This window comes from Antedon bifida, chromosome 8 (assembly GCF_963402885.1).
Source record: "Antedon bifida chromosome 8, ecAntBifi1.1, whole genome shotgun sequence".
Taxonomy (NCBI): Eukaryota; Metazoa; Echinodermata; class Crinoidea; order Comatulida; family Antedonidae; genus Antedon; species Antedon bifida.
The window spans coordinates 5,140,348-5,155,055 of NC_136233.1; the positions used below are offsets into that span (position 1 = coordinate 5,140,348).

The window sequence follows — 14,708 nt, forward strand, 5'->3', positions numbered from 1 at the left end:
ACGCAAGCATATCCCCGGGCAAAGTCCCAGTGTATAATTTAACATTAGGCCAGAGGTGGGCCAGGCCTACTGTAGCTAGCTAGGCCGACGTCAATTTCTCACCAAAAAAATAGAGTAATTTCTCTGAATTTGGCTGACTTAAAACTCATCAAACATTGTTAAGTTGAATACAACCTTAAGGCTAGCATGCCCCGATCATGGAGGTATAAACCCGATCGTCACGTTCTGTACATCCTTTCGCCGTCGTGTACATTCTTTCTTGTTGTTTACACTACTGTGCATGCTTGATTACCGTAAAAAAAACACCGCCCTCTATACCGACCGGCTTGTGCAGTAGAGTTTGTGTCACATGCAACAACATGCGATTTACACAGAGAACTCGAGCGTGTGGGTGAACGTGGAGAACTCGTATGATCGAGTTCATGTCGATTTAGGAAGGTGGGCCTAGATCACATTTTAGGGTATTTTTTAAGTAGAAATCTCGATGACAATCCATACGGTAGGCATAGCACAGGTAAGACCAATTAGGCCGCCTAGGCCTAGATGGCCTGGCCGTCTAATTGCTAGGCCTACATCGGAATATAGCTTTTAGATAGCCTAAATCGTAGCCAGAAGAAATATCGTCATTTTCAGTTCATGCAGCGGGAAATCCCCGGGTATAGTCCCACCTCCTGTTTATTGTAGTAGTGTTTAAAGTATTTGTAGTTACTATAATATTGTCACAAATTCACCTTCTGCAATGTCGCTAGGCGAATCTAAATCTGAAGCAGCTGCAAGCGGCGATGGCGTTAATGATATGATTGCGGCATTAACTAATGTTTTAAAAGGCGTTTCGGTTCAGAAAGCTCCTCCGATTAAGTTAGTAAAATTTAAGGGTGTTCCAAGATCTCCTGGGGACCTTACGTTAAAAGAATGGCTTGAAGATTTTCGAATTTATTGTGATCATTATTCGTTGGGCGATGATGATCGATACGATACCCTGATTAGTCATCTTGGTGGCTGTGCGAAGGATGAGGTTAAATGCAGTATGAGCATGTGTGAAAATGGGAAGAATGTGAAAGCGGCTATAAGAATTTTAGAACTCGCTTTTAAATCGGAGGATTCTGTTGCATCATATAGTTCAGCATTCTATTCTAGGCAATTGTTACCGGGTGAAACCTTGGCTGAATATAGCCTTTCTTTAATGAAATTGTACTCCCAACTTGTCGAAGCGTCTCGCCCCTCTGAGCAATCCGCTTTGAGACATCTTCAAGATACTACTTTAAAGCAGCGTTTAGTGGACGGTGTTCGTGATCCTACAGTTAAGCGTGAATTACGTCGCATTGAGCTAGCTTTTAGAGGAAAATCTTTTTTTGATATGCGCGAAGAAGTTCTTGAGTTGTATAAAATTGATATTGTTAGGACAAATCCGCGTGCACATGGCGTAGAATGTAATGAACGGCCCTCAGAACTATCAGAAGTAAAGCGAGAATTGCAAGCATTAAAGAAACAAATTAGCGAAATTCAGCGTTCCCAATTTATATCTAGTCCACCTAAGTTTAATCAAAATTCTACAGGTCCTTTAAAATGTTACAATTGCGGTAAAAATGGTCATACCAAATCTGATTGTGAAATACCTTCTGGGTTGTGTTGGTTTTGTAGAGGAAGAGGTCATTATTCATATGCATGTCCACATAAGAATCGTAGTAGTAATTCTAATACTCCGGGTATCCAACGTAGTGATTCAGATACGCCTACTCAAGATATAATTAATACTGTTTCTAAGTCACAAGCCAATCATCCAATTCCAACTGGTAATGTTGAACGTGAAGTTCATATCCCTGTTGTTGCCACGGACAATAATGGAAATATGTCTAACGCCCAGTCCTTGAAATGTTCCGATGCTGTTTTAGTAGATAAATTAGTAGCCAGAAGTCCATGTACTATCGTTAGAATAGGCTCAACTGAGTTAGGTTGTATCTTGGATACAGGGGCTGAAGCTTCAATAATTCCGTCATCGGTCTATAATAAGCAGTTAAAGTCAATTGTTGGAGAGCTGGGATCTGTTAATGGACTTTTCATGAATGTTATCGGTGTTTGTGGGGTGGAGGTTCCAATCGAAGGATATGTAGAAATTCCCATTGTTATAGGTGAACAAAAGTTAACTGGTAGCTTTTTGGTAGTTTCAGATGCTGTCACTGTAACTAATCATAGTAATGAATATCCTGTTTTGATTGGGTGTAACATTTTACGCGAATTACAAGGTTTCCATCTATTACGTGATCTTTCACAGGTAACAGCTACACATGTTGATGCTCCATGGAATAGAAAGGCTGAAATTCTTTTGCAAGTAGATGAGGATGAATCAAGTATCTTAGTTTCTTTGCAACATTCTGACGTGACTGTTCCTTGTGATTCACATTCAGACATTGTTGACGGTAGTGTAAAATCTGATATTGATGATTGTAAATTTAGTGACCACACCCAAAGTCGACTTGTATCCGTCGGTTCTGTGCGTAAGTTATATGACATTAATCACTCTTATTCTAATTCTTTTTGTGGTACCGAGTTAAATTCTGAGAGCCAGCAGTTACCGCCTGGGGTAATTATCAACGGTAACCTTGATTGTGTGGAAACTCAACTAGTGACTAACCTATTGTCCAAATATAATCATGTTTTTTCTCATAGTGCTTTTGATGTTGGAAAGTGTGATGTTATTCCTCATGTTATCAATTTAAAAGATGAAACTCCAATTAGACTACCATATCGTCGTATTCCTCCTCATTCTATATCAAGTGTTAAGTCTATGTTACAAGAAATGTTAGACCAGGGAATAATTAGGCCGTCCAAGAGCGAATTTGCAAGTCCCATTGTGTTGGTCAAAAAGAAAGACGGGTCTTTGCGCATGTGCGTTGATTATAGGAAGTTGAATTTCCAAACGTTGAAAGATTCATTTCCCCTACCACGCATTGATGAGGTTTTAGAAGTACTCACTGGGTCTTGTTATTTTTCTACCTTAGATTTATCTCATGGATTTTTCCAAATTATAATGGCAGACGAATCTATTAATAAAACTGCATTTAGGGTTCCTTGGGGACTGTATGAATTTGTTCGTATGCCGCAGGGTCTGTCTAATAGCCCGGGAACATTTCAACGTGTAATGGAATATGTATTAGGCGACATGAATTTGACTCAGATTGTGTTGTACTTGGATGACATTTTGATATTTTCTTCTTCGTTTAAACAACATTTATCTAGATTAGAAAATGTGTTGTCTAGATTGTATAAGTATGGGTTAAAGGTTAAGGGCAAGAAGTGCGATTTCTTTAAGACGGAGGTAACCTATTTGGGTCATGTTATTTCATCTGCTGGAGTTGCTGTAGACTATGGGAAAATAGAAAAGATACTGACCTGGCCAACGCCAAAAAGCATTACTGAACTTAAATCATTTCTGGGACTCTCTTCATACTATCGAAAGTTTATTTGTAATTATGCCAAAATTGCTGCGCCTTTGCATTTGGTAACCCGGTTGTCTGACACACAAGCGGGGAAGGCCTACAGGTTTCGTTGGACTGAAATTGAAGAAGCTGTATTTGTTGAATTAAAAAATGCTTTAACTAAACCCCCAGTTCTTGTATATCCCAAATTTGATGAACCATTTGTTATTGAAGTAGATGCCAGTTTGAAAGGTTTAGGTGCTTGCTTGTTGCAGGACTCTAATGGTTCTCTTCATCCAATTGCTTATGCAAGTAGAAGTCTTCGTGGTGCTGAATGCCGATACCCTGATTTATCGAGTTTTAAGTTGGAGTTGTTGGGGCTAAAATGGGCAGTGGTGGATAAATTCGCTTCTTACATTCAGGGTTCAAAGGTTACCATTTTTACTGATCATAATCCTTTAGCGCATTTAAAAACTGCAAAGCTTGGCGCTACAGAAATGAGATGGGTCTCTCAGTTAGCTATGTTCGATATTGAAATCAAATATAAGCCAGGTTCTAGCAACAAATGTGCCGATACTTTAAGTCGTCGTCCGATTAGCGTGTGTACAGATTTTAAGTCAGATCTAGGAGTTATCGCTTCATGTCTTAATATATATGTTGATTCTCATCCCTCAATTAATAAGTGTAAACCATGTATTGAGATTGATCAATCATCACGTAGTATTAACAAGGCATTGTCTATTTTTCCTTCTTACTCTCATGAGCAGTTGGCAGAATGTCAGAAGAAAGATAGGGAATTGGGAGAAATCTGGAAATTATGGATGGAAAAATGGTGTCCTGGTGACCGCTACAATACAGATAATTCTAGAATGTTGGGCTGGTTGAGACAGTGGACAAGTTATAGAGAGATTTGTGGAGTTCTGTATAGAGAGATCAATGAAGATATCCATGGTAAAATTCATCAATTGTTAGTGCCTACTAATTTGCGCAATCTTTTTATAGATTTATGTCATGATAAATGGGCTCATCAAGGAGTTCAACGGACTATACAACTTCTAAAGCGTCGATGTTTCTGGCCAGGTATGAACGGTGATGTACGTACGCATATTTCCAAGTGTTTTAGTTGTGTATCTAGTAAAGTCCCTACACCAACGGTCAAACCCCCTCTTCGTCATATTCTAGCCTTTCGTCCCGAAGAGATTCTTGCTATAGATTTCTTAAAGATGGATCGTGGAAAGGGAGGCTATGAGGACATTCTTGTTATGACTGATGTGTTTAGTAAGTTTTCACTAGCGGTCCCATGTAAAGATCAGACGGCTGATACAGTGGCTCGTGTATTGAGAGATAATTGGTTTTCCCATTATGGTGTGCCAGCACGGTTACATTCGGATCAAGGTAGATCCTTTGAGGGTAAAATTATTCGAGGTATATGTAGTCTTTATGGCATGACAAAATCTCGCACTACGGCGTATTGGCCTGCAGGTAATGGGCAGTGCGAACGTTTCAACAAGACCTTATGCAGTTTATTGCGTTCTTTAAGCCCGAAAGATCGACACAAATGGCCCGAATTGCTGCAGCATATTGTGTTTATGTATAATTCCACCCCTCATACCGTTACAGGTGTAACACCGTATCTTCTTATGTTTGGTCGTGAACCATTAATTCCATTAGATCACTTTATTGGAGGTGCGGAACAAGATTGGTCTGAGGATTATTTGACTAAAGAAGCTGATCTCATGAAGAGGGCATATGAAGTGGTTTCACGTAGAATCAAATCAGCAGCAGCTAAAGAAGAGCATCGTTATAAGTCTTGTTCTCCGAAGGAAATATTAGAAATTGGTGATCGGGTTTTACTTCGCCGAAGACATTTTAATACTAGACATAAATTGGCTAATAAGTTCGAGGAGCACTCATATATTGTTGAGACTATTAACAAAGAAGCAGACGTTTTTGGTATCCGCTCTGCAGTTGGGGGTCCTTTGAATTATGTTAACCGCAGACGATTGCGATCAGATCCTAGGAGTGTGGTGGAAGAACCGGTACATTTTGATTGGAATGAGTGGTTGCCGTATGATGGTCTAGAAGCGGATGTAAACTATAAAGATGAAAGTTGTGAGTCTGAATCTGACGATGATGTTGAAAGTTTTAAGATTGTTGTAGATGTGAATTCTGATAAACAAATAGATGTTGAGCGTGATGATTCGGGAGTAATTCCAAGGCGATCATCTCGTTCTACAAAAGGTGTTCCCAAAAATCGATATCGTTTACCCATGTCCACTCTTCAAAAATAAATTTGTTTGTTTCGCTCCTTTTGGGTCAAAAGGGCATCCAAGCGGGGAAATTGTAATGGATCGGAAAGCTTCCGAAGTTTCTTATACCTACATTATTGGTGGCGCAATATATTGCATTGCATTGCTATTGTTCACTACTGGTATTCGCGGGCGTATTTGCATATCAGGTGAATGATTATATCGAATAGGCTGCGTGAGCGTTGGTTCTGCAGAAGTTGTTTTAGTTGTTGTCTGAGTAAGACATGTTATATACTGTATTTCTTTTAAGTGTGGATTCTCGCCAATACTGGTTTGTTCCTGTTTAGAAAAATAAATGATACAGAGTAAATGCAGCCTCATCTTGCGTATTGTTTTGTTGCATGGGATACATGGCTTCACAAACCAAACCTTAATGGTCTAAACCTAGCAAATCAATATTAAGGATTCCCGAACCACGACATTTATAAATCAAGGTCTGCTAAATTATTTAATATGTTATAGAGTTCTGCGGTGCTGACGTCACGACGGTAGGTGGCGCTGCATGGACGGTAGGTGGCGCTGCATGGTTGCTAGCCAACCAAAAAATGCGTTCAACCTGTCTGAGTGACTCCTAGTTCACCAATGGTTTGGAATAGGCTTATTGAAGTAGTCATTTTAAAACTTATTAACTTTCAATAAAAACAAATTAAAATTTCAAAAGATCACTAAATATTTGTTTTTAATAATCTATCTATTCTTCAACTAAAGTTTAAGTTAAAAATAATCAAGCTAAGATACATAATTTGATAGAAACACAAATCTATAGTGGTTATCAACATATAGCTTTGAACGCATTTTTGGTTGCGCTAGCAACCACGCAGCGCCATCCACCGTTGTGACGTCACACCGCAGAACTCTATATGTAAGCATAACAACACCATGGTATTCACCCTAAGAATCTATCGTTACAATTGTATTATTTTTATTTTAATTTACAGGCTTTAAATTGTCTAAAACTATTGGCAATTTTATTTAAGAACATGGAAGAGGATGAAAATTATATTGGTGTGTATTCTGATGCCATAGGGATTAACTTATCCAGTCTTAAGGAAGATGCCGTTTGTAAACTTAATGGTCAACACATTACTAATGGTGCTGTCCTTGAAATGCGAGATGTTGTGCTGAAACTACAGCGGCCAATTTCGACGCACATCACTTGGACACTCCAGATTTTAGGACAAAACTATGCTGACGTGAAAAGTATAAAGAACAGTACATTGCGAGCGAAAATTGTTGGTATCAAGAACAAGCGACGAAAAATAATAAAGAATAAAAAGTCAAAGTTAGATGTCTTCTTATCTGAGCGATTTTCCATTAATGCAAATATTTTTTATGCTTTCTTATTTATTACCTCCTGTGACCTTTACTGATGACCTTTAACAGTGACCTTGACCTTGGATGATGACTGTTGAACTTTAGTATTACATAATTAATTATTTATAATACTAAGCTCATGTGACATTATATTTAATAATGAAAATACACATACAGTAAATAAATGGTCTAAAAATGCTATATTTTATACTGTAAGGTACACATATCTGGTATAATAGGTGTAAACAGGTGATTAATTGTGTCCTTCATACATAGACCTTCTCCTTCCTGTATAGACCCATAATTTATTGACTTGTTTGTGGAATTGGTCCCATCAAGGCTCCTCTGTACTCATTAAAATCCAGACTTAATGAGCTTACAGGGTGGATCAACACATTGTATATAGCCAGCCTCATCTATTCATGTGGCAGAGTTTCAATTACATTGATATAAGATAGCTCTCAGCCTTAATACTCTCTCTTGTATATAGTTGTATATAGTAGTGAATAAAGTTCCATATCGTTGACTTGAATCCGTTGTCTGTGTGTTATAACGGACTACATAAAAATAAAAGGAATTTGCTCCCAACAAATGATGTCATTACCGTAGTTCCTCGGGTATAATCCCACCTCGGGTATAATCCCACCCCCGACTTTACGATTACCTTCGCACGCAAGCATATCCCCGGGCAAAGTCCCAGTGTATAATTTAACATTAGGCCAGAGGTGGGCCAGGCCTACTGTAGCTAGCTAGGCCGACGTCAATTTCTCACCAAAAAAATAGAGTAATTTCTCTGAATTTGGCTGACTTAAAACTCATCAAACATTGTTAAGTTGAATACAACCTTAAGGCTAGCATGCCCCGATCATGGAGGTATAAACCCGATCGTCACGTTCTGTACATCCTTTCGCCGTCGTGTACATTCTTTCTTGTTGTTTACACTACTGTGCATGCTTGATTACCGTAAAAAAAACACCGCCCTCTATACCGACCGGCTTGTGCAGTAGAGTTTGTGTCACATGCAACAACATGCGATTTACACAGAGAACTCGAGCGTGTGGGTGAACGTGGAGAACTCGTATGATCGAGTTCATGTCGATTTAGGAAGGTGGGCCTAGATCACATTTTAGGGTATTTTTTAAGTAGAAATCTCGATGACAATCCATACGGTAGGCATAGCACAGGTAAGACCAATTAGGCCGCCTAGGCCTAGATGGCCTGGCCGTCTAATTGCTAGGCCTACATCGGAATATAGCTTTTAGATAGCCTAAATCGTAGCCAGAAGAAATATCGTCATTTTCAGTTCATGCAGCGGGAAATCCCCGGGTATAGTCCCACCTCCCAAATTCGGGCAAATTTCACGTACAAGGGGGGTGGGATTATACCCGGGGAACTACGGTAATATTATAATATCTCCGCTAATACTGGTCCGATTTACATAATTTTTGTATTAAAATGATTTATGCATTATAAAGACATGTGAGACACTTCTAATTTTTATGTTTGTAGCTACCATGGGCGACACCTTATTTTAAATGGTTTTCTAAGCTCTTTTAAATAAAACTAATTTAATTGAGATTAGAGAAATTTGAATTGAATTTTTCATGAATCTACCTAATAATATGTACTGTATAGGCCTACATCGGTTTAATAAATAATTTGCAGATACACAGATTATTTTATACATAGGCTAATATGTATGACCAGTGACCTGTCGGTGACCTATGTAACCTGAATTGAAAAAAAAAATACACCAGGCCAAGTAAGCTACGTTCATATTGGTTTCAGATAACTGAAATAAAATACATTCATATTATGTTAAAATAGTAGGCCTAGCTAGGCCCTAGAATGATTATCAAATACAGAACTCTTTCTTCTTCTTCTTCTTTCTTGGAAATCCAAGAAACATTTATTATAATGGCCTTTTAGTGTGAACACATTTCAAGCACAAAGAGATGCATTGAAAAATGTGTGCAAAAATATAATATTAATAAGTTCCTAGTTTGGGTACATCGTGTTGAACAGTAGCGGGTGTGCTTTGCACGGGGCTGTGTATTAACTGATCATTTATTATGATATGCCTAGCCTCTATCTAGAGGCCTGGTATTAGTTAGTAGGCCCTTTTTATAGGACTAGGCCTAGCCTAGCTAGGCTCCTACCTAGCCTAGGTCCAGCGGTTTACGATGAAATCGGTCGCGATAAAATCAACTTCCGGTATTTTGTATGGCGCGCCGCTAGAGCTATACTTTTGATGATATCGGTCGCGTTTGAAATCGGTCGCGCTATTTTGTATGGATCGAGCGGGATGCATGCTAGAGCGGGATATACATTTTTCGTTTATATAGATTTAATTGATATTTTTTAGGAACTAGATTATTTATGTGAATATTTTTTACTTGGTTAATAAATATTTATTATCAATCATTAAATTATTTTTTTTTTTGTATTTCACAGGTCTCGGAGAAGGACTGTGTCTTTTCAAAATGGCCATTTCTAAAACACGTTTAAATATTATATTAGGCATAATGTTATATTAGGCATATAATAATTTACCTCTATTTATTTGTACTGTAATTAATATATTATTATATAGAGAATATACGTCTGTCGTGTCTTTTATTATGCAAACAATTACGTAAAAGAGAACAATTTATTTAAAAACAATAATTTTTACAATATAGCCCGTAAAGCCAGCGTACCCATTTTTATACTTATGCATACTGTGGCAGATTATATCATATCCATGTCGTTAACAACATACTAATCGATCACCTTATTTTTATTTCTATTTTATTTCTATCCGTTATGTAGGATAATATTAAGTGTATAATGATTATAGGTCTTTTGTTATTTAAACTTTGACCCTTGGCTTGTGTTATTTAATTAGTTGTTTTTTTAAATTTTATTCATTGGACTTGATAATGACTCCATGATGGAGTCGAAACATCGTTCTTTTTTTAAGCGTTATTTTTCTATTTTGTATTTATAATGATTATTGTTGAGGCAAATCATGTGTATATTTTTATTTCTAATGTTTAAAATAGTTTTTAGTAAAATGATCATTATATGCGGATGGTTAAAAGGCGAGTTACTGAAATAAACCCCCGAATAAGCCATATTGTGGAGATGCGCCTTCTATGATCGTGCAGCTGTTTCCCCTAACAATACGTTATTTTGCTGACGGGGTTTCCCCTTTTTAAAAAACACGCACTTGTTAGTGTTAAATCATGGACAAAACACGTACGATCGTTGTCCATGGCGAGGTAAAGATGACGTCTATTACTAATAACCATATGTTTGAAACGTCTATAGGCCTATAGGCCTCCTGCATGTGTTTTTGTGAAACGATCCAATGAGCTATAGATGCTCGACGCGATTATGAGATCATCTTCATTCATTCTTTATTTAGCCTTTAAAATCGAAAGAGGCCCTACATTTAAAACATAGGTAACAAAATCAAGACACGTGGAAATCTAAGGAGGCAAGGATAAGCAAAAGCAATTAAAATCGCTGTAGCTCACAGGCTTGCTTATCCATAATAATTCCGAATAAAGCACTGTTTCTATAATTTGACAGTATGATTTATATATAATTTACGTATATACGTCGGCGATAGGCCTACTATAGATTTTAATTTGAATATCTTTTATTTCTTCATTTATAATAATCATTTAATATAAATAATTAAGTAAGTGCAACACAGTGTCTCACATTCATACGCCGTTCGTAAATCTAAATGTTTAAATATCAGTGCAGATTACCTCTTTGAGAATCGTGTCCACCTTTATTATCCATACATTATTTATTCTCACATCTATCATTGTACATCATAGGCTATGTTCAGACCCATGGCGTTAGACCGTTTTAGCGTACAACGTTACTAGCAAGGTCACATTACAAACCGCAGAGAAAAAAATGAGGTGTTCAGACCCATAGCGTACGATTATCGTTACAACGGAAGTGCGTCACTCAGGTGGTTTCTAGTTGCATATTCATGTACTCTTACCCACATGTTTTTATCGTTATTTCCACTGTATATAGGCCTAGATCTCAGCCCTACAATTATGACAAAATTTGCCGTAAATAAAACATACCTCAGCATTTATTTAAGAAAAATATAGTAAAGCCAAATTTCTGTTTCTATTGTTTTATTTTGTAGTAAAAAACATTTTCCCCAGGCTCTTGTGTTACGAAAATAAAGCAGGCCTCCTAATGATGAAGATGGAGATTGTGTTAACCACATGGGTGGAAAAATTGATTTGTTGTGATTAGTCCAGACCAGTCAGTTAAAAAAAACCCTTAACTTGCTAATAAAAAAGACACAGCTCCCCTTGTTTGTTTACTGATTTTTTAGGAGTTAGGGGGTTTTCAGCATTAAACTTGTCCAGTCTAGTCTGCCTTGTATATATTAATGAGTGACTTGATGTCCCACCACGCTAATATTCAGCTTGAATGAAATGCGTGAATGGCTCTTAGCTAGGCCTAAGGGGAAGGGATCGTAGTCACCATGTTTAAATACAAGGTGCATTTATTTATGTCATTTGTTAGAAAATATAATGGTAATCAGTTGATACATGTAGTTTGTAGCCTACAGTTGTATTTATAGCCTAGTTAGGCCTTATTTATTCTGGCCTTTTTGTTGTTGAAATCCATCTCTCACACATTGACTGACGATACAAGATGTCAGCCTAGGTCAAACCTTGTTTCGCGTCATAACAGGAAACGTTCTGATTGGATACAACGTTGACTTACAGTAGCGTCGTACGCTAAAACGGTACTATCAACCGTTTTCCACTACAACGTTACAATCGTTGTACAACGCGTTGTACGCTAATCTCCAACTGTTCAGACACACATTCTTTTAGCGTCGTACGCTAAAACGGTCTAACGCCATGGGTCTGAACAGGGCCATAGTCTAGTGTAGGCCGGTAGATTGATTTATAACGGCATGTTATCTATATATTTTATTAATATCCTAAAACCATACGTAATTGTTTGCATAATAAAAGACACGACATACGTATATTCTCTATATAATATATTAATTACAGTACATATAGATAGAGAAATTATTATATGCCTAATATAACATTATGCCTAATATAATATTTAAACGTGTTTAGAAATGGCCATTTTGAAAAGACACAGTCCTTCTCCGAGACCTGTGAAATACAAAAAAAAAATTAATTTAATGATTGATAAATAAATCAACATGATAATAAATACTTATTAACCAAGTAAAAAATATACACATAAATAATCTAGTTCCTAAAAAATATCAATTAAATCTATATAAACGAAAAATGTATATCCCGCTCTAGCATGCATCCCGCTCGATCCATACAAAATAGCGCGACCGATTTCAAACGCGACCGATTTCAAATGCGACCGATATGATCAAAAGTATAGCTCTAGCGGCGCGCCATACAAAATACCGGAAGTTGATTTTATCGCGACCGATTTCAAACGCGACCGATTTCAAGCGCGACCGATTTCATCTGACACCAAGCCAGCTAGGTAGGAGTAGGGCCTAGCCTAGCCTCTAGCCTCTCCTCCTCTCTCTAAATTGACACACGTTTAACTTACCTAATTTGCAAAAAATAGGTTTCAGATTAACATCATTTCGAATCGGTGATTTCGATTCCATCTTTTAAAATACTGTACAGCAAATGATTAAAACAATTCATGTGCGTTTTGCATACTGATGTTCGTTGGTTTTCGCGGGGATTCACATCGTTTACTCGACTTATCCGATAGAGATCCTGCTGCAGACTGTCTGCCATGCGTTATGTCAGCCAGGCGGTATGTCCGCCGCCAGAGGGGAATATATTCTTGACACGATACTATTTTTTTTAGAGGGAAAAAATAATATCTGTAATTTGTTTCTGTAAGTAAATTGCGTTACTAAGCGTCATTTTTTCTAGAGTTGCGTCGACATATCCATATTCCCAGATACTTAAGACATGGGTCCCATATGGGCTTCCTACCTGGGTAGGTACTAGGTTATATATAAAAAAGTATAAAAATGTACGCTTTTTCGTTAAGAACAATCTCAACGCTCAAAATACTCCGTTTTCACTTCATCTCGGTATGTGTGCCGATAACTCAATTTTAAACTATAATGGAACGGATTTACAAACGATACACTTGGCTATCGGGCCCATTACGACTATTGGGCCCAACGATTAAGACTATCGGGCCCAATGTTAAAAGAGGATCGAGCCAAACGTAATCGGGCACATAAAAAAGGGTGCTGGTCAACCCGTACTGAAACGAACACGATGAAACCAACACCAAGGAGATGTAATGGCACGTCGTGACGAGACCACGACGCCAGCCATTGATGTTGATAACGCAACAGTAGGCAGTAATCTATGCAAGCATCTATGGCGAAACAGCAGAACTATCCCGGCGGATGCTGCAGCAGACAACCAATAGTGTTTTTTTTTTTAACTTTCATGATGTTTGTATTTCAAAATGTGAATTAAACAAGATTTCATAGCAAAACGAGTTTTAAGTATTATTTTTCACACACAAGAAGCTGGAAATAATTCAAAAATCAAAAGCTTAACATTTCTGTTTAAAAAAAACTCTAATAGCATGATATGTAACATCATACCCCCCATACAAAAAAAAACACATTTTTTCCTCAACGTAAACAAACACCTATTTCGACACAACAGTCTACTGTAATTTTGTAGCCAGCGACTCCAAAAACCTCGGACCTCGCAATGTCTTGTTTCTGAAAACAATACTATGCGGGGATCGAGGTTCTGGTACATGCACATGGTATACTAATTATTTATTCGACCCAACTCCCCATTCTTAAACTCACTAAAACGAACGTGATACCCCTTTACTATATAAACTATCAATTATAGCAAGGAACTTGTTGATTGCACTTTTGTACACACTGTAAAAACTGGCGCCGTATTTTAACACGTTGTGATGTTTAATTATCAACGGTAGGTGTTAAAATAACATATTATTAACACTCGGTGTGTTATCAGTGCCGTTAACTTTTAACACCATGGTGTTTATAACGATCATTGTATTTCAAAATAAAGTTTTACATGGGAAATAATACATAGGCCTATGCTATGATAGGCCTTATTAATTTTTGTGATTTAAAAACATTGGTAAACCTATGAATATGAATTTCAGAGCTACGAATATCTAAGATTTTTTTCCTGTTTTACTCCGTGAAAATATTTATTAACGCATGACGTTTAAAGTACTCGTTGAAGTTTCTCACTGTTTAACGCATAGCGCTTGCAGATAAGTCACATGATCACGCGGCGCGCGAATCGAGCGAGAGGCCGGCTGCTCTAGAGATTCAGGCGCCATTATTTTCCCTTGGCGAGCGAGAGATAATCGGAGAAGATCACAATCATATCAATCTTCTTTCATCGTATAGGTAATTGTTATCTGTATTTTGAACTACTGATAGTTGTATCATGTTTTGGTCGTAGTTAGAAGTGAAGGATATTTGTCATTATGGCCTATCTAGGATCTCCTATTATTTAACTGTAAATAAATAGATTAGGATAGGCCTGATGGACCAGTGCGTTCGCCTACTTTCTTACAAACCGCCGGCCGCCGCGCGCGCCTTTTTGCGCATGTCCTCGATCTCACCAAGTTTATGGTCCGGTCGCAGTTGAATAGTCGG

General features: G+C 37.6%; 2 protein-coding genes across 2 annotated transcripts in view; one reads left to right on the forward strand and one right to left on the reverse strand.

The window, feature by feature from the left end:
* Positions 1-12,788, reverse strand: part of LOC144850800 (rotatin-like) — an 88,133-nt gene extending 75,345 nt beyond the window's left edge. Inside the window, exon 1 of the mRNA XM_078708244.1 lies at positions 12,626-12,788. Within this exon, the coding sequence (XP_078564370.1) occupies positions 12,626-12,686 (61 nt within the window). The 5' untranslated portion in view covers positions 12,687-12,788. The remainder of the gene's footprint in view (positions 1-12,625) is intronic.
* LOC144850866 (transmembrane protein 70, mitochondrial-like) overlaps positions 1-14,708 on the forward strand; it is a 164,376-nt gene that overhangs the window by 138,378 nt on the left and 11,290 nt on the right. The window lies entirely within an intron of this gene.